This window comes from Ursus arctos, unplaced genomic scaffold, assembly GCF_023065955.2.
Source record: "Ursus arctos isolate Adak ecotype North America unplaced genomic scaffold, UrsArc2.0 scaffold_24, whole genome shotgun sequence".
Lineage (NCBI taxonomy): Eukaryota > Metazoa > Chordata > Mammalia > Carnivora > Ursidae > Ursus > Ursus arctos.
In genome coordinates, this window is record NW_026622919.1 from 35,294,573 (window position 1) to 35,321,856 (window position 27,284).

General features: G+C 41.7%; 1 protein-coding gene across 6 annotated transcripts in view; it reads left to right on the plus strand.

The window, feature by feature from the left end:
* TADA2A (transcriptional adaptor 2A) overlaps nucleotides 1-25,756 on the plus strand; it is a 68,420-nt gene extending 42,664 nt beyond the window's left edge. For all 6 annotated transcript variants that reach the window (XM_026517546.4, XM_057317775.1, XM_048223460.2 and 3 more), the window contains 9 exons: nucleotides 1,153-1,225; nucleotides 9,674-9,737; nucleotides 11,089-11,132; nucleotides 14,325-14,435; nucleotides 16,316-16,387; nucleotides 19,332-19,464; nucleotides 20,683-20,726; nucleotides 22,852-22,925; nucleotides 24,260-25,756. In XM_026517546.4, the coding sequence (XP_026373331.1) occupies nucleotides 1,153-1,225; nucleotides 9,674-9,737; nucleotides 11,089-11,132; nucleotides 14,325-14,435; nucleotides 16,316-16,387; nucleotides 19,332-19,464; nucleotides 20,683-20,726; nucleotides 22,852-22,925; nucleotides 24,260-24,445 (801 nt within the window). In that variant the 3' untranslated portion in view covers nucleotides 24,446-25,756. The remainder of the gene's footprint in view (nucleotides 1-1,152; nucleotides 1,226-9,673; nucleotides 9,738-11,088; nucleotides 11,133-14,324; nucleotides 14,436-16,315; nucleotides 16,388-19,331; nucleotides 19,465-20,682; nucleotides 20,727-22,851; nucleotides 22,926-24,259) is intronic.
* Nucleotides 25,757-27,284: the final 1,528 nt, after the last annotated feature.

Here is a 27,284-nt window from a genome sequence, read left to right on the forward strand (position 1 = left end):
TACCACTAAAAAGAGATTTTCGAAGCACTGTGATTTATAGGGCCTTACGCAGCCACATTTTCTTCCATTTGAGTGCCTTTTCTCATTTGTAACATTTTCACATATAAAATGTAAAAGTTTTACACACCAAGAACCTATTTCTTAAGTTGCAAAGATGATGGCTCTCACTTCCTTACGGGGTTTGTGTAGTCTGGTTCTCATTCTACCCCTCGGGCATTTCAAAGTTGTACAATGTCAGGGGTTGGCAAACTTTTTCCTTTAAGGACCAGATAGTAAATATTTTTTGTAGACTGTCAAGTCTCTGTTGCAACTAAACTTTGCCATTACTGTGCAAAAGCAACATAAGTAATGTGTAAACAAATGAACATGCCTGTGCTCCAGTAAAACTTTATTTACAAAAACAAGCAGTGGGCTGAAATTGGTACATAGGCTGTAGTTTGCTGATCCCTGTTCTGTAATCACAGGTATATAAGGCATTATGAATGTGTATAAAAACTGTATGTTCCTTGTTCATCCATGGAGTTAAAAGCCATGTGAAAGTAATTACAAGTCTCTTGATTTATCATCTGATCCACCATCACAAGGCTCCTGGAGATTATTTGGAAGTTTAGCAGACTACAAATAATTTTGCCAGTCATACGCAGGTCAGCATTTTGTTCGTGGCAGCTGATATTGTAGAGCTACCCCATAGACACTGCTGCTACAAATTGTACTCGTTGAGTCGAATATGAACAAATCTACCCATTGAATTATATAAGCAATATCAAATACAGAGAGCCCTCAGGAGGTAGTAGAAAGGTAAATGAATTAATGTAGACGATGTTCTTATCTAAATACTTGATGGCCTATTCAGAGTTAGATTTCTCATTTAGATTTATAACAGATTACTTTTAATTTTTAGCACACTAGGTTTGGCTTTATTCCTGGACTCCTAACTTTCTCATATTTTTGCTGTCTCTACTGCCTGAAAGCCTCTCAAGATTTTTCCCAGGACTTCTTCTTTCTTACAGTAGTATCTGACCATGTACTTCTCCATTCAGTACTTTTTAACAAGTGTTTGTTTCTTCTCTGTTTGCTTCTAAAGCATGGCTACTGTGAAGGCATTACTCAAAGCTGATGGGTTTGGGGTGGGAATTTTTTTCCCCCAAACAGGAGTTTGACAATTACGCAGAATGGGACTTGAGAGACATCGATTTTGTTGAAGATGACTCGGACATTTTACATGGTAACATTTTATTTCAGCACACGTTTTTATCAATTGTAAAGTACGTGGTGACACTGTGTTGGGTGCTAGGAGTGAATAAGGATGAATAAAACAGGTTCCCTGCCCTTACGGGACTCAACACCTGGTGGGGTAAGTTGCTGAATTTACCCTGTTGTTGTGTTTTGACCACAATGAAAAAGATCATTTGTGATGAGGGTGGGAATGTGGATCATGTAATGGTGGTTGGTATCCTGGTCTTGGACTATGTGATCTTTCTTTTGACTGAGGTAAGCCTACACGGAGGTAGTTGGTTGAATGGCTCTCATTGCCTCCTTAGAAGGAAGGGAGTCAGTGTGAACGCTTTGGGACTTCAGTAGCAACCGATGACGCTAGACGGTCACTGTAATTTGTTACCCCAAATTTCACTTAGCAGGGAAAAGAATGGAAGTTCTTCAAGGGTTTTTAGACCAAGATAGGGAATTTGTTTCTCCGTACTGTTGATTCTTAGCACTTCGGAATTCTCACCTAAGATTAGTCCTCTAAGGATTTGTGTCCATTCTTGTGTTATAACGTAAGTAGTTAATGCCAGCAGGGCTCTTAAAAGTGGGGGGTTAGACTTTCATTGAATCTCTTTTTTTCCCTTAAATCTATATCCCAGGTGGGAAAGGCAAGTAGAATCCTTGTGGAATTATAAATCAAGTTTCTGTATTGCATTAACAGATACTCCGTCACTAAAAACTGATACTCTGTCACTTGCTGCTTCTCTCCATACAGGAGCCATTTAGGTGTCCCTTACACCAGATCTTAGACTGAGAGAGAGTCTTCATAAAAGTTTTACCTTCAGGATTTTCTGTCTACGTATTTCTTGAGCTGTTTTCTTCGCAAAAGTTCATTCCTCCCCTTTTCTCCCACACAGCTTTGAGGAAAGTGGAAGTGACGCAGATGGAGCTAAAAGAGGAAAGCTTGAAAGCAAACTCCTTGAGCATTCACTAGATACACTGTATTTGTTCAGTCTTCCACGTCAGTCTCTTCTTTTCCAGCCCAGTAACTGGCGTGCTGGTCTTTATCCCCTCTGGCGGCGGTGGTGCCTGGACTGCCGTGTGCAGATTGCCTCTCAGTGTTGGTCAGACACACCAGCTTTAATTAAAATACTATTGTTTCCTGACTTGCATCTTTCTTATTCAGAATGAAAAAAAAAGTAGCTCCATAAATAATCTCCCTTTTAGTACTATTCAAAAGTACCAACTTTTGAAAGTCAGGATTTTTCATGTCAGTAATGGCTCAACTATGTCAGAGACTTGCCGAATCACTTCTTCCCAAGGTCTTCATTCTTTAGCCTCCACATTATCAAGAAAACTATGGTAATGGTTGGTATTTAATTTCACTCTTCATTCTTTGTAGGTTTGCAGTTTCTTCTGGTACACTGCGGTCCTTTCTGTAACTAAGTAGGGGCAACAGGAAAAAATCAGAAAGAAGCTGTTGATTAGCAGTTTTTGTTTCAGTTAGCATTTCAAACCTAGAACATACTTTAGTTTCTTTGTGTTCTTCCTGTAATTTCTACAGCCTGGTGAGGCACTTGATTCTAGTTAATTTGAACATGAGAATCAAAGCATCAGTTACTGACTGTTACAATAAGCAGCTTGAACAGAATGTAAGTAATAAGGCCTGCCTCCTTTTTCCCTCCCTTAGTGGCAAACTATAAGATGTTCAGATGGGTGCTTTTTAAAATATGTTAACCTTTGAAAGAGGGTTAGCAGTGCTTGAGATCAAAGGGGTGACTTGCTGGTGCCACAAAAAGAGCCTTTGTTTATGGTCTAGAGTTCTTACTTAGCTCCTCTGGTGGCATGACCCACTGTCCAGTGTTGTGTATGTGTGGCCCCTGAGCTGAACACTTTCCCCCAGAATACTCACTGAAGGGGAGGGACTGGGAACCCACTCCCAGTGGCGAGAGGTTTTCTTGCCAGAGACAGGAAGGAATGAGAAGGAGCTCTTTGACCACACCTGGAACAGAGAGGGGCCCATATTTTGTGCAAATTAGGACACTGATTCTACTTCAGGCCTGCTTCTGAGTCACTGTGTGATCTTGGGCAAGTCCTTGCAATCTCGCTTGCTGTTTGCGTGTGTGTGTGTCCACTGCCAGTAAAGAAGGGGTAACACTGATTAGTCAGAGTGTGAATGTCTCCAATGAAAGACGGTACGTAATTGAGATTGGTGTTATTACCATTCCATTACACCATTATACTTTTAATATTACTGAGTGTTAATAACATTCCTTTTATGTTCCCTTACTTACATAACTACTGCAAGGAAACAAACTCTTTGGCTGGGTTTTATATTCCATCCCAGGGCCGAAGCCACCAAGCTCTTTTCCTCACCCAAAATGTTTGCTGTGATTCATGGAATTTGTCTAATATGATGGGTTTGAATGGTCCATTATAGAGGCCTGGAATACAATGGAGGGATAATTGATTGCATTCCAGCCATACCAGAGGCTTTCAGAATGGGCCTGGAAAGGATACTGCAAGTGAAGCAGTGTCTGAGGAAGAAAATAAGGAAGTTCTGGGGTCCCTAAATGACACCACCATGTATTTATTGAAACAAGCAGAAATTACTGGTTCAGAAAGAGCGATGCAGAAGACTCATAACTCGGCATTCTCCTGTGTCCTGGTATGTTTGGGATCTCGGTGTAGATGCACAGTGGTGTTCCTTTTTCCTGTGGGCCGTCTCTCCCCAGTGTGCTTTCATTTGGGAAAATTGCTCCTTGATTTGTGGCGTCTCCTTTCCCAGAGTTTCACAGGTTCTAAAACGCTGAGTGCAGCATCTTCTAATCATTGCTGTCCTATAACTTAGGCAAGCAACAGGCGTTGTGCGCTCCTTCCTGTGTGTTGGGTTGGTGTTTTCAACACTTCATAGGGTTGCCCATTAGGACAGATTACTCTCCCTCTATTTGGAAAGCTAATTTCAGCACAATTTCTTGGCCACGCGTGAATACTCCCCACCTTTTTTTTTTTTTTTTCACTTCTTTGGCTCATATTGTCAGCCTTTAGATAATTGAATGGTTAGTAGATTAGAGGTCCGGCCCTGTCACTGCGTATACTTAGCTTCTCTCTTATTCTTATAGGCAGTGCCCTTCCCTTTAAAGGCATGTAAAGCATGTAAAGTTTTATGCTTAGGACATTTTAGACATCGATGCTATTAGTAATAATAGCTGATACATGCAGCCCTTACTGTCTGCCAGGTACCATTCTATGCCCTTCACACATGTGACCTCATTTAATCCTCACAAAACTTGATGAGTTTGGCATTATTGTCACCATCATCATCATCATCATCATCCACATCTCGATTTTATAGATGAGGAAACTGAAGAATGGAAATATGAAGTAACTTGCCTAAGGTCATATAACCTGCTAGTGACAGAGCCATCTCCTGTCCATGTTGTTTATACTGTACAATATTTATCATCTTTACAACCTTGCATTTTTATTGCTGGGTTTTGAGTGTGTGTTTGTGAGATGTCACATTTGTTATCTTCAATCGCTTAACTACATTGCTGAGAAGTAGGGGTAGATATTTTCCCATTTTACAGTCAGGAAAGCGCACAAAGGCCTTAAGGAACTATGGCTTCCTACTTGCTGACTTTAACCATTAGGTCACATAGTCTTCTTTCCTTCCCAGAATTACTTGTGTCCATCTTGACCCAGAAGCTTTTGGGGAAAATGACTTTTCAAAGCTTTGCTTCTGGGGAATACCTGAGTCACAGGTTTGTGCTTGTGTGGTTGCAATAGGGATTTTGATTGGCTTCCCTGCAGTTAAGGTCTCTGAGTTGGTTTTCTTGCCAAGCAAGCAGTAAGTGCCTTCTGTCAGGAAAACAGAGACATGTTGCCAGCTATTTTGAACAATGTTAGAAATACACTGCAGTGGGAAGGAACTGCCTCTGACTTCTGCCCACTTCTTGAAATATTTTAAGGCCAGCCGTTTAGAAACTTTGTTATCAGTCCCCAGTGTAATCACAGGGAGACAATTCTTCTCCCAAAGCTGAGATTTCAGGAGTGAATAGGTTATGGGTGGTTTTTGTTTGTTTTCAATGATATCTGGTTCTTTGTTTGCCCGCTTTCCTGGAACTTCCAGTCACTTTAAGTAGAATGTGAACCAGGGATTCTCATTCTTTCAGTGTCTGCCTTCTCATTTCTGTTCTGCCTGCTGTGGTGTGGTCCTCCCTGGGTTATTCATGCAGTTAAGATTTTATAATCAGTTGCTGCTATCTGAGTATACTTTATAAAGAAAAGAGACAGCTTCAAATGTGCCTTTTCCTCTGGGAGAATTCCAGTTCTCCCATTTGTTTCTGTGTGTGCCTTTCCTTCCCTTTGTTCTCCAGAGCCAGTTGCACAGTTCAAACTATTGAAATAACCAAGCAGTGAAACCATTGGTCGGTTTTTATAGATTTTTTTTGTAGTCTCTTCAGCTGTTTTTTTTTCTTGTGTTAATTAAGTCATTCCCAAACAAATCTCAGGAAACAACCTGATAAGTTAATATCTTAGAAAAATTACAGAAATATGTTTTCAGAATTAGCAGTAATTTCCACTGGATTTTCAAGTCGTTTTTTTCCTATTGAACTCGTCTTGTTATTAGGTAGGTAAGTAAGATGAGACCCACAAAGAGCTTAGAATGCGATAAGTACTCAGTTGTGTGTTAGCTGTTTACGTATTTTTTTCCTCCTTTTTTTTTTTTTTTTTTTTGCTTCTCCTGCTTTGAACTGTTGACTACCAAGTTCTGTTTCTCATATGAAAAAGAGTTAGAGTCCACTGTAAAACTTGTGTTTGGTTAGAGACACATCGTCTCCTCCCTGTTTGCACCTGCCTGCCTATTCCACCACACAGGCATATCAAGTGCATCTCCACCAGCACAGCAGTCTAGAACTTACCATTCTACAGCTGGGTGTTAGAAAACGGTGGGGGTATGTCATGGCACCTGGGCTTCTATATGGAACAACCTTCTACCTCAAGAAAGAGCTCACTTCTAGAAAGAGTTGTGCTACCTAAAAGAAAGTTTGAAAACCATTGCCTTAAATCTTGAATCTGATATTATTTGAGTCATGGACAGTTGTGAGGAAAAACAAAGCAGTGTTGTTTAAATTTTGAACTTACTGGATCGCCTGGGTGGCTCGGCTGGTAAGCATCCTGGGATGGAGCCCCACTTCTAGCTCCCTGCTCAGCGGGGAGCCTGCTTCTCCCTCTGTCTCTCCCCCTGCTCGTGCGGGCACGCTCTCTCTCTTTCTGTCAAATAAATAAAATCTATATATATTTTTAAAGATTTTGTTTATTTGAAAGAGAGAGCAATAGCGAGACAGCAGGAGCAGGGGAGCAGGGAGAGGGAGAAGCAGACTCCCTACTGAGCAGGGAGCCCCACACTTAATCCCAGAACCCTGGGATCATGACCTGAGCCGAAGGCAGATGCTTAACCGACTGAGCCACCCAGGCGCCCCTAAATAAAATCTTTAAATAAATTTTTGAACTTACTAGAAACGAACAAAGAAAATCCGTAGTAACCAATACTTTTTTCTTTATACTTAAACTTTAAAAAATAATGCATCCCCTTACCTCTCCAGATCATCCAGATAGAATTTATGTTATTTTTATCTCAGACTCAAGGCAGAATGGCCTAGAAAAAGTATTCCTGGTCATTTCCCAGTGATTGAAGTTACATACATACATAGTGCATGTGCTTGTAGCCCTGCCTGTTAGATGTGGGTATTTCTTCCTTCTAATATGAAACTATCCTGAGGGCAGGTAGCAGTGAGCCTCACAGTAACGAGTCAGCATGGAGGATCCAGAATTTATTTCTATTATTTTTGTCAGGGATACTGTATTGACGGTGCCTCAGAACTGTATGTTACTCAACTCTTCTTTTATATAGTAAAAGAAATTCGTGATTGTAATGAGCCATTGTGTACTGTTCTCTTGCTTGATTGTTCGCATTTTTTTCCTGACTTAAAATCTAGTTTCAGGAAGCAAAAGTGTGGGTTTCAGACTGTTCCATGGTGTTACCCTCAGGGACTACTACTGGGAAAGGTAGCTGGAGGTAGAATAGGGAGAAGAGGTTCAGCAAAAGCTGATCTAACTTGTCCATTTCAAATAAGAACATATTTGAAAACAACGTTTAAAAAGTTACTCTAGGAGAACGTGCAAATCTCTGTGTTGACTCATTGCCCCCATGGGTTAAACTTGAATTTGTACCTCACATCCTTCTGATGAGCAATGAGATTATATTGCCTTTCTTGTTTATCAGTATTACAGAGGCTGTAGGCTTACTGTCCTGAAAGACGTGATTGTCATACACAACTAAATTCTTTGCTGCACGGCTGGTGTGTTAAATTTTATTACCTAACATCTGAACAGCATATTTTAGTTTTCCAAAGGACACGTGTCAGGTCATTATGTTGTGCTCTTTCTTCTGTGAATACATTCGGTAATTAAAACAAAACCCATCAGACTCTCAACTTACACAAAGCCTTAAGGGGATAACAAGTTATTAAGATAGTTCCAGAATCTACTGAGATCATTAAATTTTAAGATTCCTTCAGAATCCATGTGCCTGCGTGGCTCAGTCGGTTAAGCGTCTGCCTTCAGCTCAGGTCATGATCTCTGTCTGCATCCTGGGATCAAGCCCCCTATCAGGCTCCCCACTTGGCTGGGCGTCTGCTTCTCTCTCTCCCTGTGCCCCCCCCCCACTTGTGCTCTCTCTTCCTCTCTCTCTTTCTCTCAAATAAATAAATCATTAAAAAAAAATAGATTCCCTCAGAATCCATGGATTATAGTTAAGAATGGTTTGTGTAGCACAGTGTCAAGTCGTAGTTTCTTCTAGAGCTGTTAATGGTTGGTCTTTATTTCTTAACTCTAGAGGGTCTTCAGATTATAAAAAGCCTGTGGGAATTGTTTACTTCTGAGGTTTTTTTTAAAACACTCATTTCATTTTTAGTTAAGCCAGATTTCTCTACTCTCACAGAGAAAGTAAACATGTTGGGCAATTTCAGTGTCTTTCCTACTCTAAGGCTCTAGAACCAGACTGTCGGGGTTTGGATCCCTGCTCTGTACTTGGCAGCTGTGTGAACGAGGGCAGATTGTTTTGCATGCATGGGGTATAGGGCATATGCAGGAATGGTAGGAAACGAGACTGGGAAGATAGGGAGATTCAAGGCAATAAGGGGTTTTGTATAATATGTGAGGGTTTGAACTCCCGTAAGTGGATGGGAAGCCACTGAAAAATTGTCAGCAGGGGAAATGCACCATTGGATTATGCTTAAAAACGTTACGCTGGTACCATTTGAAGGGTTGCATTGGAATAAGGTGGGACTGGAGTTACTAAAAGAGTACGTGCAGTGATCTAGGTGAGATAGGATACCCGAGCTAAGGAATTGGATTAGAGACAAAGAGGGAGAGATGAATCTGGGACAGACTGAAGCATTCAGTATAGGTAAGACTCACTGACTGACTGGATATGGAGGGAGGGGAGGGAGGTCAGGCTGATTTCTGTCTTGGACAACAGAGGTTTGGGAAGGAGGTAGAGTACAAGTTTGTAACTGAGGACCGTGTGAGTAGAGATATCCAGATAGGGTCTGGAGCTTAGAATAAATATCTGAGTTTGAAATTATATATTTTGATGGTACTTGGAACCATAGGAGTGGTTGAGTTTATAGGAATAAGGTGAGGGGTGAAAAGAAAGATGAGAACAGAGCACTGAGGAACAACGAGGCTGGAAAAACTGGCCAGGGAAAGAAAGAGAACCAGAACTATTGTATTGATGAAACCTTTTGCTGTCTACTGACTGTATTCTCCTAATTCCCCATATTTTTAACATGAGGCTAAAGCCAGGAAAGGATTGGGACATGGGCAACAAAGCAGAGCATAGCTTTGGGGTTGTTAGGCCATTTCATAGAGATTTTCACTACTGAATGCAAAACTATCCCCTAAATAGTCGTTGCTCCCCAACTGAAAATTGCTACTCTGGGAAAGTGTCTCTGCTGCACCTTATTCACATCAGTCTTGTTTTGATATTGTCTCCTGAACTTACTCCTGTGAGGTTATAACCCCAGTCAATATTCCTTTTTATGACTATTCTAATAGATGCAATTTCTAGCCCGTGTATGACCAAAGTTTCAGACTCCTGTTATATGAAACCTAGTAATATGCATAATAAGTCATGGCCAAAAGAGGTGTTCAGTAGAAAGCAGAAATTGTTACCTATAGGGTAATGCCATATAAGTATATACATAGGGAAAAAAGATCTTCAGTGTAATTTACTGACAAAGAAATTCAGTGTCCTAGGATATTTTTGTTTCCAAGTGATGAATTGCCTAGACAGTGAGTGTGGAATAGTTGGCAGTATGAGGTTCAAAGTTTAAGACAGTTCGGGTCAAAGATTTATTTTTGTGTTGGCTTCATATCTATGTGTGTGTGTGTTTGTTTATAGCTCTGAAGATGGCTGTAGTAGATATCTATCATTCCAGGTTAAAGGAGAGACAAAGGCGAAAAAAGTAAGTACAGAAAACCATCCAGCCTTCTTTCAGGTATGGACTGATTGACCACATATAGGCCATAAGAACATTCTACTTGTGGCTTGTCTTGTGACCTCGAGGAAGACACTTATCTTCCTTGGTCCTTAATGTTTCCATCTGTCAAATGCGGATAAAATACTTGTCCTTTTGTTTGTTTGTTTTTACCTCCTCCTTTCTTATCCTTTCTTGATGTTATGATGACCATTGAATAATATGGGTGCACTGTTTTAAGGAAAAAAGGAACAAGATAAATTCAAGGTATTATCAAATTGTTATGGTTTTTTTAATGCTCTCATTCTAACCGCTCATTTTTTTATGAGGAGGCTTATTTAAAAGGATTTCAAAGAAATTCTGAACAAGTTTCAGACATTCTCAGTTACTCCTTCTCTTTGCAACAGAACAAAAAACATACATTCAGACTGAGAAATTATGGATCCCAGACCCCTGTTAGATTACAGAGACCGTTAACAGTGCAGGGAAGGGTATGCAGGGGTATGAGCATACGTGTGTATCGTCGTGCGCACGTGTTACAGCCTAGAAACACAGTGGCATCACAACAAAAAAAGAGGAATAGGACTTGGGAGGCACTCTTGAGGGACCAAGCTGTGACCTAAAGTGTGTCTAGAGTTAGCTTCTGCGAAGTGCTGGGGAAGATTACCCAGCTGCCCCTGTGAGAAGCTTCATCACTAGTCATGAATACCTGCGGTATAAAATCAGAGCTTCCAGACATAGCTCTGCATGGTTTAGCTCAGTTCTGTTTTTGCTTAAAACACATAATTCGAGCTAGACAGTATCATGGAACTCAGTGGTTGAGGATGCTGTTAGATCTTATGCCGAGGCCCTTCCATTAAACATGCACAATATTTATTTCAAATAGCTTCAAAGCGTTCTGTGAATGTACACATGTATGGTTGTAAATGTTGAATGTGTGATCACGGCGCCCTTTATGGTTTAGCCGCTTCCTTTAAATGACCTCGCAATTATCAGTTCCCTAAATTGAATAGGTTAATTGTTATGACACGGACACAGATTCCCTTCTGTTTCATTCCAAGTTATAGACCTGTTTTTCAGTATTTTTGAGTGCTCGTTCATTCATCCAGCAAATAGTAACTGAGAGTCCATCATGTCCAAGGAGAGGAAAAATATATGATGCTTGAAAGCCTAAAATTATGTTAGCAGACTCACTACCCTTCAGAACTTTGTGAGGAGTCATGTCTTTGAACCTCAGTATGCCACCTCATCGTGTTCCAGATGTATAAGAAAAGCTGCATGTGGAAGACATTAGATGTGGAACTAATTATAATATACATTATTGTGGTTTTCATCCTAGAATTATAAGAGACCATGGATTAATCAACCTTAGAAAGTTTCAGTGTAAGTATTGGCTGCTTTCTTTATTTTAAAATTTCTTCTAACATTATTAATAAACAGTCTTGAACAAATCATCTATGGCAGTAGTTCTTAATCCAAGTTGCGTATTAGCATCACGTAGGTAGCTTTCTCTCTTTTTTTTTCTTTTTTTAAGTAATCTCCGCACCCAATGTGGGGCTCAAACTCACAATCAAGAGTCAAATGCTCTACCAGCTGAGCCAGCTAGGTGCCCCAGCATATCACGTTGGAAGCTTAAAAAAATTCTGATGCCTGGGTATCACCCGAGACTAATTAAGGCAGAATCTTTGAGGCTTAGTGCTAGAGCATTTTTAAGAAATCTTCAAGGCAATTCTGTTACGTAGTGAGAGTTCAAACCATTAATATATGATCAGTACTTATATGATAATTCCTTTTTTTTGTTTTAAAGTAGTGTAGTAATTACAGCATGAATATTAATGGATCATTTTCTGGAACTGGGTAGGAACTATACGTTAAACATAACATAACCTTGATCATCGGGCTGTTAAACATTTTTATGGGAAGAGCAACCATTATTTTGCATAGTAGTGGACAAACATAAGACATTAGCATTGTATGATGGTGATAGTAAAACTATAATGACTTCTAAGTGAATGAGTACTTTGCTCTTACTGTTTTAAATATTGGAGATACCTAGGCTGAGCAGAAAGAGTTCCTGTACTTTTTCTTCTTCTACATTGTAGAGTTTGTTCAGCAAATAAGAATGATGTTCTCATGATTACAATATTTATATAGAAATGTTTATAATATAATACTTGTATGTCACAGTAGTCCTTTTTGTAAAAGTAACGATTATTGTGCTTCTTATCCTAGCTGATACAATCTTATAGGGCTTGACACTGTGCCGTTGTAGGGTGCAGGTCAGCCAGTCATGGGTTAAGTGTTTTTTAATATAGTTGTGATCATAAATAAGTATGTTACTTTTTTCTCACTTTCTGTTACACTTTTTCAAGTAATTATGGTGTTTTGAAAATGTCACCTTATTAGTTATGTAATATGTTGTGTATATATAAATAAGTATATAATATGCTAAGCTTTTATTAGATATTTAGCTTATTTTTAGTTTGTTTTTTTTTTTAATTTTATTTATTTGACAGAGATAGATACAGCCAGCGAGAGAGGGAACACAAGCAGGGGGAATGGGAGAGGAAGAAGCAGGCTCATAGCGGAGGAGCTTGATGTGGGGCTCGATCCCATAACACCGGGATCACGCCCTGAGCTGAAGGCAGACGCTCAACGACTGCGCCACCCAGGCGCCCCTATTTTTAGTTTTTTGAATCATTATAAATAATCCTATGAAAAATTTGTGAATAAAGCTTAAGTATATATTTAGAATTTTTTAAAGGTAGATTCCCAGAAGTGGAGTTAATAGGTCAAAGAATGTGATCATTAAAAATGCTTGACCTTTGCTGCCAGATTGTTTTCCAAAAGATGGTTGTATCAATTTATATTCCTTCTAGCAATGGATGAGATTGCCTGTTCAACCTCATCCTCACTGAAGACTGTGGGTTTGCAGAAGTAACTCAGGATCAGATTTCCATTGCCCCTTCTATAGACAAATATTGGTCATATTCTGGTAGCTGCAGTAGTAGGTTCCTGTGTCTGGGCTTTCAATAATACGTCAAAAGGGTTTTGACCTTTATTCGTAGTAGACCTTGACTCTCATATAAATTCTATTCTCAGCTGGTAAACAGAGGTCAGTTTAGCCTAATTATTCTTTTAATTGTATTTCGTACATGTAGAGCTGAGAGGAGGCCCTGTTGCTTTGAAGTGTGGTTTCAGAGATTTCAATTGCTATTATAGTGAGTGTATGTGACCTTAATATTGTAGGCAGAGGGGTTTTTTCATCAAATTTAAAGTTTTTACTCCTAATTCTTCTGTATTATCCCTGTAGGGTGTTTTTTTGGCTTGGGCGGTGGGGGGGGGGGGTTGGTAGTGAAAATAATCAGTCTTTGCCTATCAAATCAGTACCTGGAATTTGTGGATAAGAATGTCTCCCTCAAGGAAAGAGATTCAGCTGAAGAGAGGACTTAAATAACTGTCATAACGGAAAGCCTGTATCTTTCGTCTAAAAGTGAGCAGAACTAGCTTCGTTACTGCCTAACTCATCTGATCACCTAGTTTCAGCCTAGTACATCTGGTTGAAATGACCAAGTAGCAGTCCTTGCTACTCCAACCTACCACTTACTGTTGGTGGGTTTTACTGCCCATCTTCTTTGCCGATACCACTTTTTTATTAGAAATTTGGTTGTCAGTGATCCTCAGGGTTACTGACTGTGGTTACCCTGTGTATATGACCATTTACACGAATGATAGTTGTCGAAATATAACTTCATCAGTAGTAAATCTAGTTGTGGTACTTAGTTTAGAGGAAGGCAAAATGACCTTAATAGTGAAGAAATCAACGCCTCACTTGAAGCTGTGTTGGTAGGGAGATTTCTGGTGGGGCATGAAAGATACCACACATTTTTTCTAGGCTAGTCTACCTCTTCTTTTTTTTTTTTTTTTTTTTAAGATTTTATTTATTTATGTGACAGAGAGACAGCCAGCGAGAGAGGAGTGGGGGAGGGGGGAGGGGGAGAGGAAGAAGCAGGCTCCCAGCGGAGGAGCCCGATGTGGGACTCGATGTGGGACTCGATGTGGGACTCGATCCCGGAACGCCGGGATCACGCCCTGAGCCAAAGGCAGACGCTTAACCGCTGTGCCACCCAGGCGCCCCTAGTCTACCTCTTCTGGATGGATTATTGTGTCTGCACTTTCCTTGTTTTCCTGCGGAAGTTAATACCAGAAATTTTCCCCAGCAATTTTCCTAAGAAGACATGATCTGCCTTTAATCGTCTTTCCCGTTACTGCCAGTAGTCCCTGTGCCTGTACAGATGAAGAGACTGAGGTGTGGAGGTCACCAGGGTGCGCAGTGATGCAGGCGATCTGCAATTCTCCAGGGATAGCAACGTCCTGATGTGATAGTCACTGGGATGCTCTTATCTTTATGATTAGTGTTTTGCATTCTTGGCTTTCCTGTTTGCTTCCTGTCATGGGTAAATTAGTCATGTGAGGTTAGGAATAGTGTCCATTTCACTTCTTGTAAAAGAAATGCAGAGAACGTAGAGATTTTTATATTCTGTATGGCATGGTTGTGTTTTATTTTCTCTGTAGTAATGGAACGGCGGTATCCCAAGGAAGTCCAGGACCTTTATGAAACAATGAGGCGATTTGCAAGGATAGTGGGGCCAGTGGAGCACGACAAGTTCATTGAAAGCCATGCACGTAGGTGGTTTTTAAGCCTTGCGCAAGTATTCGTGTGTGTGTCTGTGTGTGTGTGTGTTGATATAAATAGGAGAGATAATGGTATGTTTTAGGTGAAGTTCTATAAATAAATAAATGGATGTTTTTATCTTTTCTTCCCCTTTATTACCATGAACTAAATTTGGGACTTTGGGGGTGGGACAGAAGAGGCTAAAAAGGCTAGTAGCTTTCTTTTTTCCCGGCTAAGCAGTAGTTTAGTAGTTTCTCCCCCCACTTTTTATTATGGGAGTTTTCAAATATATACAAAGAGAAATAGTGTAATGAACCCCCATGTATCCATCACCCAGCTACAGCAATTAACACATGGCCAGTCTAGTTTCATTTTTACCACCCCCTCTTCTCTCTTACCCTCAACTGGATTATTTTGAAGCAAATCCCAGACATCAGATCATTTTGTTCATAAATATTTTAGTATTAAAACTAGTGCTCAAAATGGGGACAAAGTTGGATGGCTCATGGAGGTAGTACTTCCATCATTCTCTCTCTCTTTTATTTTATTTATTTTTTAAGATTTTATGTATTCATTTGAGAGAGACAGAGAGGGACAGAGCACAAGCAGGGGGAGAGGCAGAGGGAAAGGGAGAAGCAGACTCCCCGCTGAGCTGGGAGCCTGACGTGGGGCTCAGTCTCAGGACCTGGAGATGATGACCTAAGCCAAAGCAGGTGCTCAACTATCTGAGCCACCCAGGCACCTCCATCATTCTCTCTCTTTTTTTTTAATTAAAAAAAATTTTTTTTATTTCCTTAAGTAATCTCTACACCCAGTGTGGGGCTCGAACTCATGACCCTGAGATCAAGAATCCCATGCCCTATGGATCGAGCCAGCCAGGCTCCCCAGTACTTCCACCATGCTTTTGCCTGTCTTTCTGAGAGACCTCTACCCAGTTACCATTTGATTTTTCACAATAAAAAAATTGAAGTTGTTAAGGCAGGAAGGCCTACACTTTAAAAAAATCTGGATTGGGTGGCTTAGGCTACCCCTTTCATCACTAGATTTGTGTATTTGACCGTCAAATTTAGTTCTGGGAAAATGCTTTACCAAGGCTCTTACCCTGTTCTCATCATGCAAATATTTCTTGCATGGCGTTGTAGGCATTTATCTGAGCCAGGTTGGTTGTCCTCGTCTGTTTGGTTGGCATTCTTTGTGTGGTTTGTACTGGGTGACTGATCTTTTACTTCCTGTCCCAGTTTGTGCCGTCCCTGGTTTCTGTGTCATTCCAGAGAACTACACCCCATAGATTGTCCAGGCTCTTCCTTCATCCTCTCTTTCAAAGCACTCAGATTTGAATGTTCTATCACGTAATAACCCAAATAGTTGCAACCTGAGCTGTGTGCTCAGAGGAGGCAGAAATCTTTGCTTTATGGAAAACAATGCTCTTTTGTTCCTATAGGAGAAAAGCTGTAAAGAAACTGAGACTTGAGCATAGAGCTTTTGTCCTTTGCTTGCAAAAGGGCCTCATCAAGTAATAGCAGGGACAGGTTTTATAGAAGAATTTGGTTATGTGGATAGACCTGTTAATAGGGGATAAATAGAGCGGGGAAACTTAGTTGTTTAAAAAAATTATATTTGTTATTTCTATAGCTAAATGATCTCAGCCGGTTCACTGTATGTTCTCAGGGAGACAGTGCCAGCTGCTTTTTCCAGGTGGCGATGGCAGCCAAAAGATGGCTAGCGTAGGTTTTTCTCAGCTTTTGGGTAAAATTTCTAATGAGATGGCCCCAACATACAGGATCCCTCAAATGGAAGACAGAATTACTGAAAATACTCAACAGCAGAAGTGCTTATTGATGATGATTTTGTTTTTCCAACTTTTCTCCTTCATTCTTTTTGGGATAAACAGTGGAATTTGAACTCCGAAGGGAAATCAAGAGGCTCCAGGAATACAGGACAGCAGGCATTACCAATTTTTGTAGTAAGTATGCTTAAGCTACACATTGTATCAGGGGGCAGGTGTCTTCTAAACACATAGAGGAAGTCTCTGTTTGAGGCCTTGTGGATTTTTTTTAAACAAACTTTCCTTTTTTGGAGCGAGTTTTTGATCTTCCCCGTAAAATCTCATCTGTTTAATCCTTACAAATGCTATTATATGGATTATCTCAGGTAAAATAAAAGTGACAACACAAGAGAGAAGTGCTGCTTTAGATTCGGGAATCTGCTGTGGCCTCCAAAAAAAAAAAAGGATTTTGTATTCTAATTTTTAGCCTCGACCTTTTAAACTTTTGTGATGCGTGGTCTGGTCATTTGTATTAACCAAGCCTTAAATGGCTCCCCATGCTTGCATCCCAGTTACTGGAGGTAGTAATCATAATTATGTTAATAGCAGCTAACATCTAAATAGCAGCAGTTCTCCATACACCAGGCCCTGTGCTAAGCATTTCACCTGGATGGTATCGTTTGATTCTCATAACAAACTTAGGAGATCGGCATTGTTATTTCCGTGTCATGAAGAAACTAAGGTTTGAAATGGTTCAGGAGATACTTGTAATAGAGCCAGGACGTAAGGGAAGGCAGTGTGTTACGGTGGTTCAGAGCTTGAGGTCTAGACCTGGGCAGGTTGGGTTTGGATTCTGGCTCTCCTTTTTATCAGATTGGTAATTCTGTTTGGGTTTCAATTTTCCAAGTCTCTTAGAGTTAGTAAGAAGAAGCAAATTAGAGATAATGCATGAAAACCGCATCGTACCTGGCCCACAGTAAATGCTCAATAAATGACAGTTTCTCTTGTTCCTTTGGAAAGATCTTTAGCATTCCCTCCTTCCTGTTGCTTGAACGCTATCACCTACTGACCACGAGAAGTAGCCTTGTGGGGTGTAAGTTCAACCTCGTGTAATGAGTCTTTATTTTTAACGATGGAAAACATTTCAAAATGAAATTTTACGTAGAGCCCTTGTCTGTAAATAAGAGGGAGGTGGAACCACTTTGAAGCCGGATGGTGCAGGCCGTGTATAGAACCCAGGACCACCAGTGCTTGGTGGTGTCTTTGCTTTTCACAGTAAGCCCCGAGATATTTTCATGGGATCCCGGGGCTTTATGGAACATGATTTAAAACTCACTGGTGTGGTTACTTTGGAATCTGTACACCTTTGTTAAGGTGTAGAAAACACCAAGCAGCCTTTGTTTAACAAGATGCGGATACCAGGTTTTGATTACCTGATATCAGTTGCATCTGGGAAAGAGGGGAAAGGAATCGTGCTGGTCAATGAGGACTTACCTTTATTTGTAATTTTAATTGGTTTTTAAAGAACAGTGTATGCATATAGCACTTGTGTAACTTTGAAAAACAGAAAAAAATAGAACAGGAACCAAATATGACCGTATTAAAAGTTAGTTATTGGTGGGGGCGGTAGAAACATAAGTGACTCTTACTTTCTTTGTATTTTTCTGTTTGGGGGGCTTTTCTCTCCAAATTTCTTAAAGCTAGGAAGAGAATAAAAATATTAATTATTTCTTGTCAAAAAAAGAATTCCTTTTTTTTTTTAAGATTTTATTTATTTATTTGACAGAGAGAGAGACAGTGAGAGAGGGAACACAAGCAGCGGGAGTGGGAGAGGGAGAAGCAGGCTTCCTGCTGAGCAGGGAGCCCGATGCAGGGCTCGATCCCAGGACCCTGGGATCACGACCTGAGCCAAAGGCAGATGCTTAAGCAACTGAGCCACCCAGTCACCCCAAAAAAGGGATTTCAAACTAGGGGAAATCACATTGCTCTTAAAAAAATAATTGTGAGTGCCTAGGTGGCTCAGTTGAGTATCCAACCTCTTGGTTTCGGCTTGAGTCATCTCAGGGTTGTGAGATCGAGCCCTGTGTCTGGCTTCCCACTCAGCACAGAGTCTGCTTGAGATTCTTTCTCTCTCCCCCGTTTCTCCCCCTGCCTGTGATCTCTCTCTCTCTCTCACTCTCTCTCTCTCAAATAAAAAAATAGCGACACCTGAGTGGTTCAATCAGTTAAGTGTCTGACTCTTGGTTTCCGCTCAGGTCATGATCTTACGGTCGTGGGATCAAGCCTGGGGTGGGGTTCCTTGCTCAGTGTGGAGTCCACTTGAGATTCTCTCTCCTCCCTCTGCCCCTCTTCCTGCTCATGCTCGCTCACTCTTTCTCTCAAATCTTTAAAAAAAATAAATAGGGGTGCCTGGGTGGCTCAGTCGGCTGGGCGTCTTCCTTTGGCTCGGGTCATGACCCCGGGGTCCTTGGATCGAGCCCCACATCGGGCTCCTTGCTCACTGGGGAGACGCTTCTCCCTGTCCCTCCTGCTTGTGCTATCAAATAAATAAATAACATCTTTTTAGAAAGAAATACATAAGTAGAGGGAGGGAGGGAGGACGGAAGGAAGGAAGGAATGCAGGCAGGCGCCTGGGTGGGTCAGTCGGTTAAGTGTCTGCCTTCAGCTCAGATCGTAATCCGGGAGTCCTGGGATTGAGCCCAACATCGGGCTCCCTGCTCAGTGGGGAGTCTGCTTCTCTCTTTGCCTGCCGCTTCCCCTGCTCCTTCTCTCTCTTGCTTGCCCACCCTCTCAAATCTTTAAAAAAAGAAAAATAATTGTGGAAGCAGTTTTTTTGTGTTTTGTTTTACTAAAAATTTGTTTATTTTAGAAAGAGAGAGTGGGGGGGCTCTAAGGGAGAGGGAGAGAATCTCAAGCAGACTTCTCACTGAGCACGGAGCCCTACACAGGGCTCGATCTCACGACCCTGAGATCATAACCTGAGCCAAAACAAAGAGTCACACACCTAACTGACTGAGCCACCCAGATGCCCCAGAAGCAGTTTTGCAAAAGAAACCAATAAAGACGTGCTGGTCAGTTAGAAAGCCTTTCCGTGAGTTCTGCCACGTTGTCATTGCAGTCATGCTGTTTTCTACACCTTCAGGTGCCAGAACCTATGACCACCTCAAGAAGACGCGAGAGGAGGAGCGCCTTAAACGCACCATGCTCTCCGAGGTTCTCCAGTACATCCAGGACAGCAGTGCTTGCCAGCAGTGGCTCCGTCGGCAAGCAGACATGTAAGTGCTTAGTGCGGGGAGGAGGAGCGTCTTCTTGGATGCTTTGGCTTTTCCATGGGTACCCTACCCACGTGGCAGAGTAGTAATAATTGCGTAGCTAGAAAAACTCAGAATTCTAATCTTAGCAATCTGTCTCAGAAACGCTGCAATACTGACAGTTCTGGGAAACATAGCTGGCGTCCTAGAATTCTACTTTGCTACTTTGATCTTCTTTTTAAAAATTAGTAAATTCCTCCACCATGCGTCCTCTTTCCACCCCATTATCTATTGGAATGATTTCCATTGGCAAATCATGTCTCTGTCCTTTCCCCATCATTAGTTTCCATGATGTTCCAGACTAAGAGCTGTTCTTAACAAATCCAGGCGATTTCTTACACCCCACAGAACAGATTACCCTTCCTGGTTAGTATAGAGGGATATCCTGTAAAACAGTACCATTTATCTCTACATCCCTTTAAAGTAACCAACCTGGAGCACCTGGGTGGCTCAGTTGGTTAAGGGTCTGCCTTTGGGGGCGCCTGGGTGGCACAGCGGTTAAGCGTCTACCTTCGGCTGAGGGCGTGATCCTGGCGTTATGGGATCGAGCCCCACATCAGGCTCCTCCGCTATGAGCCTGCTTCTTCCTCTCCCACTCCCCCTGCTTGTGTTCCCTCTCTCGCTGGCTGTCTCTATCTCTGTCGAATAAATAAATAAAATCTTAAAAAAAAAAAAAAAGGGTCTGCCTTCGGCTCAGGTCATCATCTCAGGGTCCTGGGATCAAACCCTGCATCAGGCTCCCTTCTCAGCAGGGAGTCTGCCTGTCCCTCTCCGTCTGCCTCTCCCCCTGTTCATGCTCTTCTTGCACACTTTCTCAAATTAAAAAAAAAAATTTTTTTAAGATTTTATTTATTTGTCAGGGAGAGAGAGAGAAAGAGAGTGCAAGCAGGGGAAGTGGCAGGCAGAGGGAAAGGGAGAAGCAGACTCCCCACTGAGCAGAGAGCCCAAAGCAGGACTCGATCTCAGGACCCTGGGATCATGACCTGAGCCAAAGGCAGACACTTAACTGACTGAGCCACCCAGGTGACCCTCAAATAAAAAAAAGTATTTTTAAATAAATAAATAAATGAATGAATAATTGAATAAAAGTAACCAACCTGATAAATGACACCCAGTCCCACATGAGCTTTTGGAAATTGCCTTCTTTGGTGTGACAAGTTAAATTTGTCTTCTTTGTTTTAGTGATTCTGGCCTGAGCCCTTCTATTCCGATGGCTTCAAATTCAGGTAATTATTTTTCAGGCTGGAGCAAGTCTTGATTGTGAAGTTTTCGTTCTAGGGATTCACCCAGTAGTCCCTTCCCCCTTGTGGAAGCAGGGTGCTTAGGCAGAACAGGTAAGTAAGTGTTATCCCAATTTAGAAACATCAGCAAGTTTTCAGAATCTTCATGGCCAGATAGGGATTATCTTCAGGGTTTGAGTACAGAGACAGGGAAGAAAGAGCTCCAGAGAAGTGTTGTCTGTATTTTACCAGTGTTCATGAGCAGTTAGTTTACTGTGGGCTGTGGTTATATCTCCCACAAATTTTGAGATTTATCTCACAGGACATAACTTTTAAAGGCTTTGTATCCTGAGCAGAAACACAAGGATTTCTTTATAAGTTGGAGACTTGAGGTATTTCTGTTTGTTTTCTTTACCTCTTTGGGTATGCCCTCTATTTTGAGATTAGTTTTCAGAGTAAGCTTAAGCCATATGTTATCTGGTAATCCTTGGTGCTTGATAATCAATAAAGGGTAATTTGGGGTGGTGTGATTTATAGAGCTCTGATCCAAAATTGTGGGGGTTTTTTGCCAATTCTTTTGGTTGTTATTCACCCCTGCTCCATATGCTAGCTTAGGAACTTTTCCGGATCAGAATATACAGACCACTACCCTGTAGAGACTGGACTAGTGAAAAAGATGACCCACTTGCAGTTTTACCATTCTCTGGAAGTTTGAAACAATAGACGTTGTGATCGCATTTAAAATCTCTCAGACTCAGGATCTAGACAGGGCTCAGAGAAGATTACTTTAGGGATACTTTTTAAAAAATTGATTCCTTTGTTTCAGGTGATTATTTCTTAATACTTAGAAAAGGGAGTCTTTAACAGAGTAGTCAGGACAGCTAAATCCAAATTTAATTTTACAAGTTTCTTACTTCTAACCCTGCCCCCTGCGTCTAAATACAGAAATACAAATAACAAAAATGTGGTACAGTGAGAATTAATGATTTGGTATTTGCATTTTCAGAACCATCTGTACTCATTCAGTCTTTGTTGCTTCCTAGGCTGGTGTTGGGCCTTCTCCCCCCGCCACATTTAGGTTGAGGAGACCCCTCGCTCTTCTTCATGCTCTCGTGGCTCGTGAGGCAGTGCAGAGTAGAAGGCCTGCATCATTAATTACAGCCTAGCCTCTGGTAACTTTGGTGAGGTACCAGATGATTTCAGTCTCCCTTTCTGAGCACTTAGGGGAAGGCTAGGCCTGTTGGTTATGGAGAAGCTCTTATCCCCTTGCTGATACTATAGAGAAGCCTGTTTTCTCATGGAGCAGCTTATAACAGTCCCTCCCTATTTCTCCCCACCTCCTAAAGGACAGCCCCCGTAAAACTTGTTAATACATTATTCTGCATCTTCTTTTGCCTAACTCAGCCCACCTATCTCCCAACTGAACACTAATTCCAAATATATATTTAGAACAAAAGCAAAAATCTTGCACATGAAACTTCCCATCCTGGGCAGTGACCTCATACTTGGGTTTCTTTCTCAGTATGTGAGTTCACCTCAGCTTCTGGTTTGCCATATAATGGCTCATTGTTCCTCTGTGTGGATCTTTCAGGTAAACAGGGCTTCTTTGGAAGGAACAGATATTCCCTCACATAATAAATAAGAAGGGCCTTTTGCTGGCCTAACAGTCTGCCTTTGATCTGAAGGCAAATGGTACTTGGTTAATTAGCGTGTTTGCTTCGTGCTCCTGGCAGAGGCTGAGGGCTGGGAAGTGTCTCTCCTGTGGAGTCGTTATTTCCATTCATCAGCCGTCGGGGCGGGCAGCATATGACCTTTCTTCACTGGGTGACATCTGGACTTTAGAGTTTAGAATCTTACTGGGTTGGAAAGAGTAGCAACTGGGTTGCTAGGGTGTGTGTGATTGTGTATTTTAGCAGAGCAAAGGGCATGTGAATTACCACTTGTATTTTCAGGTGAACGTTGGGGTGCCCACGTTGCCAACTAGACTGAGGCCTGGGGTGATGGGTAGAGATTTCTTAGAGCTGGACATCATGACCTCATACCTAACTGGCCTGGCTGCAGTGGACTGTGTTACTTCACACCTGAAGAATTGTCACTCCGATGAAATACATGCCTTTTTCTGTGTCTGCAGGTAGACGAAGTGCACCACCCTTGAACCTCACTGGCCTCCCTGGCACAGAGAAGCTGAATGAAAAAGAAAAGGAGGTAACAAAAAGAAGGGGAGCTAGAAGAGAGAGAGTAGGGTTGATGATGATATATAAATCTAAATATGGCAGCTATCGTTTATTGAGCATTACCGTGTACCAGATACTGTACTAAGTGCTTCAGTGAATGAAATTGTTTATAAATCTAAAATAACTCGTTTATGAAAATGGCTATTTCCTATTAGAGTGGTCACTTTGATGAGCTCTACGCTTATTCCAACAATATAACCATCACTTAAAAGATTGTCTCCATGTATGTAAGCGATAAAGAAGGGACTTCATCATCACATAGTCATATTACTAATTTTGATTAAAATTGCCATGACCTACTTTTCTTTTCCACTAAAATCGTCAGACTTGTCTTCATATTACTTTTGGCTGTCTCAAAAATTTAAAGCCAGCCTCAAAGGAGTCCTCCTGAAGCATTTTCAAAAAAATATGCCTAGCTCTGAAGTCCATTCCAAAAGAGGAACCGTCTTCTGTTCCTCACGCGCTCCTTTTACAGTTCCTGAGATCAGTCTCCCCATCTGCCACTCCATATCGTTATTTCAGGTCAGACAGTAAGGGGAGTCATAGAGTAGGGGCTGTTAGTCTTTGATTTCAGCCACTTGCAGCAACAGTGAAGATTAGTTTGGGAATAGAGAGGAGTGTATGTTCTATTTCAGTATTCCTGAAGGTCACAGGCCTTTCTGAGTCAAGTAGTGAATGGCCTGGAGTTTTAAGCAGGTTTTATCCTTACCCACAAGCAGTGACCTCACGCTGCTCATTGCTGTGGGGTGTCATGACAGGTGAACTAGGACTGAGCCAGCTTTCTAGATTTTTAGCAGCTGAAGTAGCCTCTTCACACACAAGGTCTCTATATCTCCTCCTTCAGAGTAGGAAATGTAATCACAAAAGCAGGGACTACTTTATGGTGATACTAAAAATAATGTGATTCACACTTGGGAATCCAAGTATCTGCACCCCCGCCCCTCTTGTGCCCTGTGGCTCTTCCCTGACTGGCTGTGTTGGAATGTGCTGGGCCGAGAGCTGTGTGGACCCAGGCTGCTTCTCAGGACACATACTTGTGCTCCTTGACAGACGCAGGTGAGCCCGCTGACACGTGCTGCGGTCTCTCTCAGCATCAGACTCTGGCTTTCTCTGCCTAAGTGTCTGTCGTGAGGGAGGATTCTCTCCAAGGAAGAGACTAAATGGAATGTGGTCCAGCCACCCAGCAGCTCCTATAAATAGTTGGAGGTTGATGTCACTTTTTAAATTTTATTTTGGCTATACCTCCTGGATTAAATTATGAGAATGACAGATGTTAATGTTTATTAAATTTGCCGTGTCTTGCAGCTCTGTCAGATGGTGAGGTTGGTCCCAGGAGCCTATTTAGAATACAAATCTGCTCTATTGAACGAGTGTAACAAGCAAGGAGGCTTGAGACTGGCGCAGGCAAGAGCACTCATCAAGATAGATGTGAACAAAACCCGGAAAATCTATGATTTCCTCATCCGAGAAGGATACATCACTAAAGCCTGAGGCTCTGAGGGCTTGGGATCAGAAATCACAAGTTTGGAATGTGGTGGGCCAGAGGACAGCACGGGCATTCTGGAGAGTTTCGTTCCTGAGCTGAATCCTCATTGTAAGAGGAGGGGAAGGACAAAGGAACCTTACGTTGTATTAATATCTACTTTCTTCTTCACCCTGCTTTAAAACACTCCTGTTGTTGTGTTGTGCTGCAGAGTTCTGTGCTAGATAAGCTATTATTAAATGTGAGTGGGCCTTTATTCCCAACACCTCTTGTAACTAAAACAAGAACCATAGTACCTCACATCAGAGTGTCGGTAGAAATAGAACTGAACCAGTCTGTAGTCCCGGGAGTCCAGCTCAGATCTTTATACTTGGGAGGCTGGTTTTCTGATTATCTGTTTGCCTTCAAACATTACAGAGAGATCTAAAATAAAGACAAAGGTTGTAGAGCATGAGAAAGCGTTCTCTTTCCTTCTGAGGATTTTTTAAGCTGACAACTTAGGTTTATGAGCAAATGGGAGGAAAAATCTCCCCGTGATGGTCTTGTCCCAAACTACATCTTTCCCTTTTAACGTCTGGCTTTGTACTTTGCAGTCTGACTGTCTGATCTGCAGTAGACTTTTGAGGAGGTGGCACCGGATATAAAATGTCTCTGTTATTTTTAGAATTAATGGATTAAAATGTTTTGCTACTTAATTTGTGGGTGTGTCAAGTATTCTGGTAACTAAAGCACACTTAGGGTGTTGAATGCCCGCCTCGTCACGCTGCACTGTCTCTGCTAACATGTGTGTCCTGGAGTCACCCTGTTCTTACCCTGGGTTTCCCAGGATACCAGGCCCCTGAGGATGGAAGTGACAACTGACCTTGGCTTTGCTTGGATTGAGACCTGAACGCTAATTTCTCAATGGTGACAGGCTAGCCTGCAATAAAAGCTACTTTTAAAACAAAAGTAAAGCAGTTTCATATGGGGGACTCACTAGATATGAGGGTGAGTAACCCCACCACATCTGAAACTTGATTCTCAAACCTTTCCACAAAATAAGCCAAACGTAGAGTCGTGGTCATCCTATTTCTGTTAGAAACAGAGTCGTGTGTAGAAATAACGTCAGGACCCGCACAGACTGCCTCCAGTAGCTGAACGATTCTTCAGTTCTTCCAGCATTCAACACATCTAATTAAAATAGTATATGCTTTGTTGTAAGTATATGCTCAAACTTTTTGACTCATGTAAATATGCATGCTTATCCGGGGGTTGCAATTGAAAAGAAAACTCTTAGAGGATCTGAGGGAATTAGAATAAAAGACTTCAATCTTGAAAAAGGGTGGCTTGTGGAAATGCTGTCTTTTCTTTGCATTGTCATATCTCTTAGAAAACGTGCTCTGCCACTACCATGCCCCCTACTTGGTTATAAAGGGATTGCCTCTTGTTCCTGAAAGGTAATTCCTGTTCTAAAAATTTGGGATGCATTAGACGCCAAGGTTAGGTGGTGTCTCTTGTAGTCCCAAGAGTCCTTAGTCTTGATTAAGGAAGGCTCCCTGGGAGAGGTGAGCTCCTGAGGCAGTGATAGGACTGAGAGGAGAGAGAGAAAGTGGCAGATGGAAGTGGGAGACTGTTGCAGACATAGTGGGTGGAGAATGATGTGGAGGCAGCAGTGGGAGTGAGGGAGATGATGCCAAGAGGTTTAGTTGGCGAGGACACAAGGGGCAGCTGGGGTAGTTGGGAGTGGGAGGATGGGAGGACAGTCTGATAGAAACCTTGGAACCAGTTAAACTCCAAAAAAACTGATGGGGGCAGGGAGGGATCTGGATTTGATGAGGAAAACGGCACGGTTGAAAATAGTGATAGAAAAATAAGGCTATAATTTCAAATGACTAGATTTTAAGAAGTAGGAGTATTATTATGGTAAGCCCAACTGCACAAAATTTGTGACCTAGAATCCCTGGTAGGTTCCTCAAAGATCAAGTCATATTTTGGGTAAGGGCTACCTTGCAGACACTGAGACACCATCTTTTTGCACTTACACTAGAAAAGCACTTGCTGATACTCGGCGTGGCTGGCTTAAGTATGTTATTTCCTTCCATGTTCTCATCACCAAAGAAGGCCCTTCTTATTACTAAAAATTCAGAGCTAGCAAGGGCCTTAAAAGTATATTCTATCCTTCCCCTTTGTTGCTAGACAGAGCTGGGTATAAACCAACTACACTAATCGAGATCTTAGTCCATATTGTTCTGAAGAGCGAGCGTTTACTCAAACTCAGTGACATCAATACTTTTTACTGTTGGGAATTTTTATGGCAATTTCAAGTTAAAGGTTTCTTATGGAATTTTAGGTATGTCCTTCTCTGCCAGGGGTGGGAAATACAGATCAAATTTCTTCTCCTGTTGTGACCCTTTCCATGCTCAAGTATCTAGACTCTCTCTCTCTCTCGATGAACTAACTCCATGGTTTATCTCTTTTTGGGTTCCAGTTTTCATCCTTTTCTTGTTTACAGTATCCCCGGCTGCCCCCCCCCCCCCCATTTAAATCTGAACTCAGCTGACTAATCAGTCCTTGCTGGAGGTAAGAACAAGCATCCTAGTTTTGAGTCATGAAATCAGCTTGTGGTTAGCCAGAAAGGGGAGAAGACCAATGACATTCATCAACAAAATTCCAGGTGGTAAGTCACTCCAGCTTTAGGAACTATGTAGGTATGTAATAAGAGAACTAAAATTTCCAGTGTAAAGAATCAGAGACCCAAATTATAAAGAGAAGCTTGGAAAAACTCATCCATAACACTCTTCCACCTCTCTCTGGGCAGGGGAGTGGTACTGTGTTCTAAACAGCATCCTGGAATACTGCCCATCCATT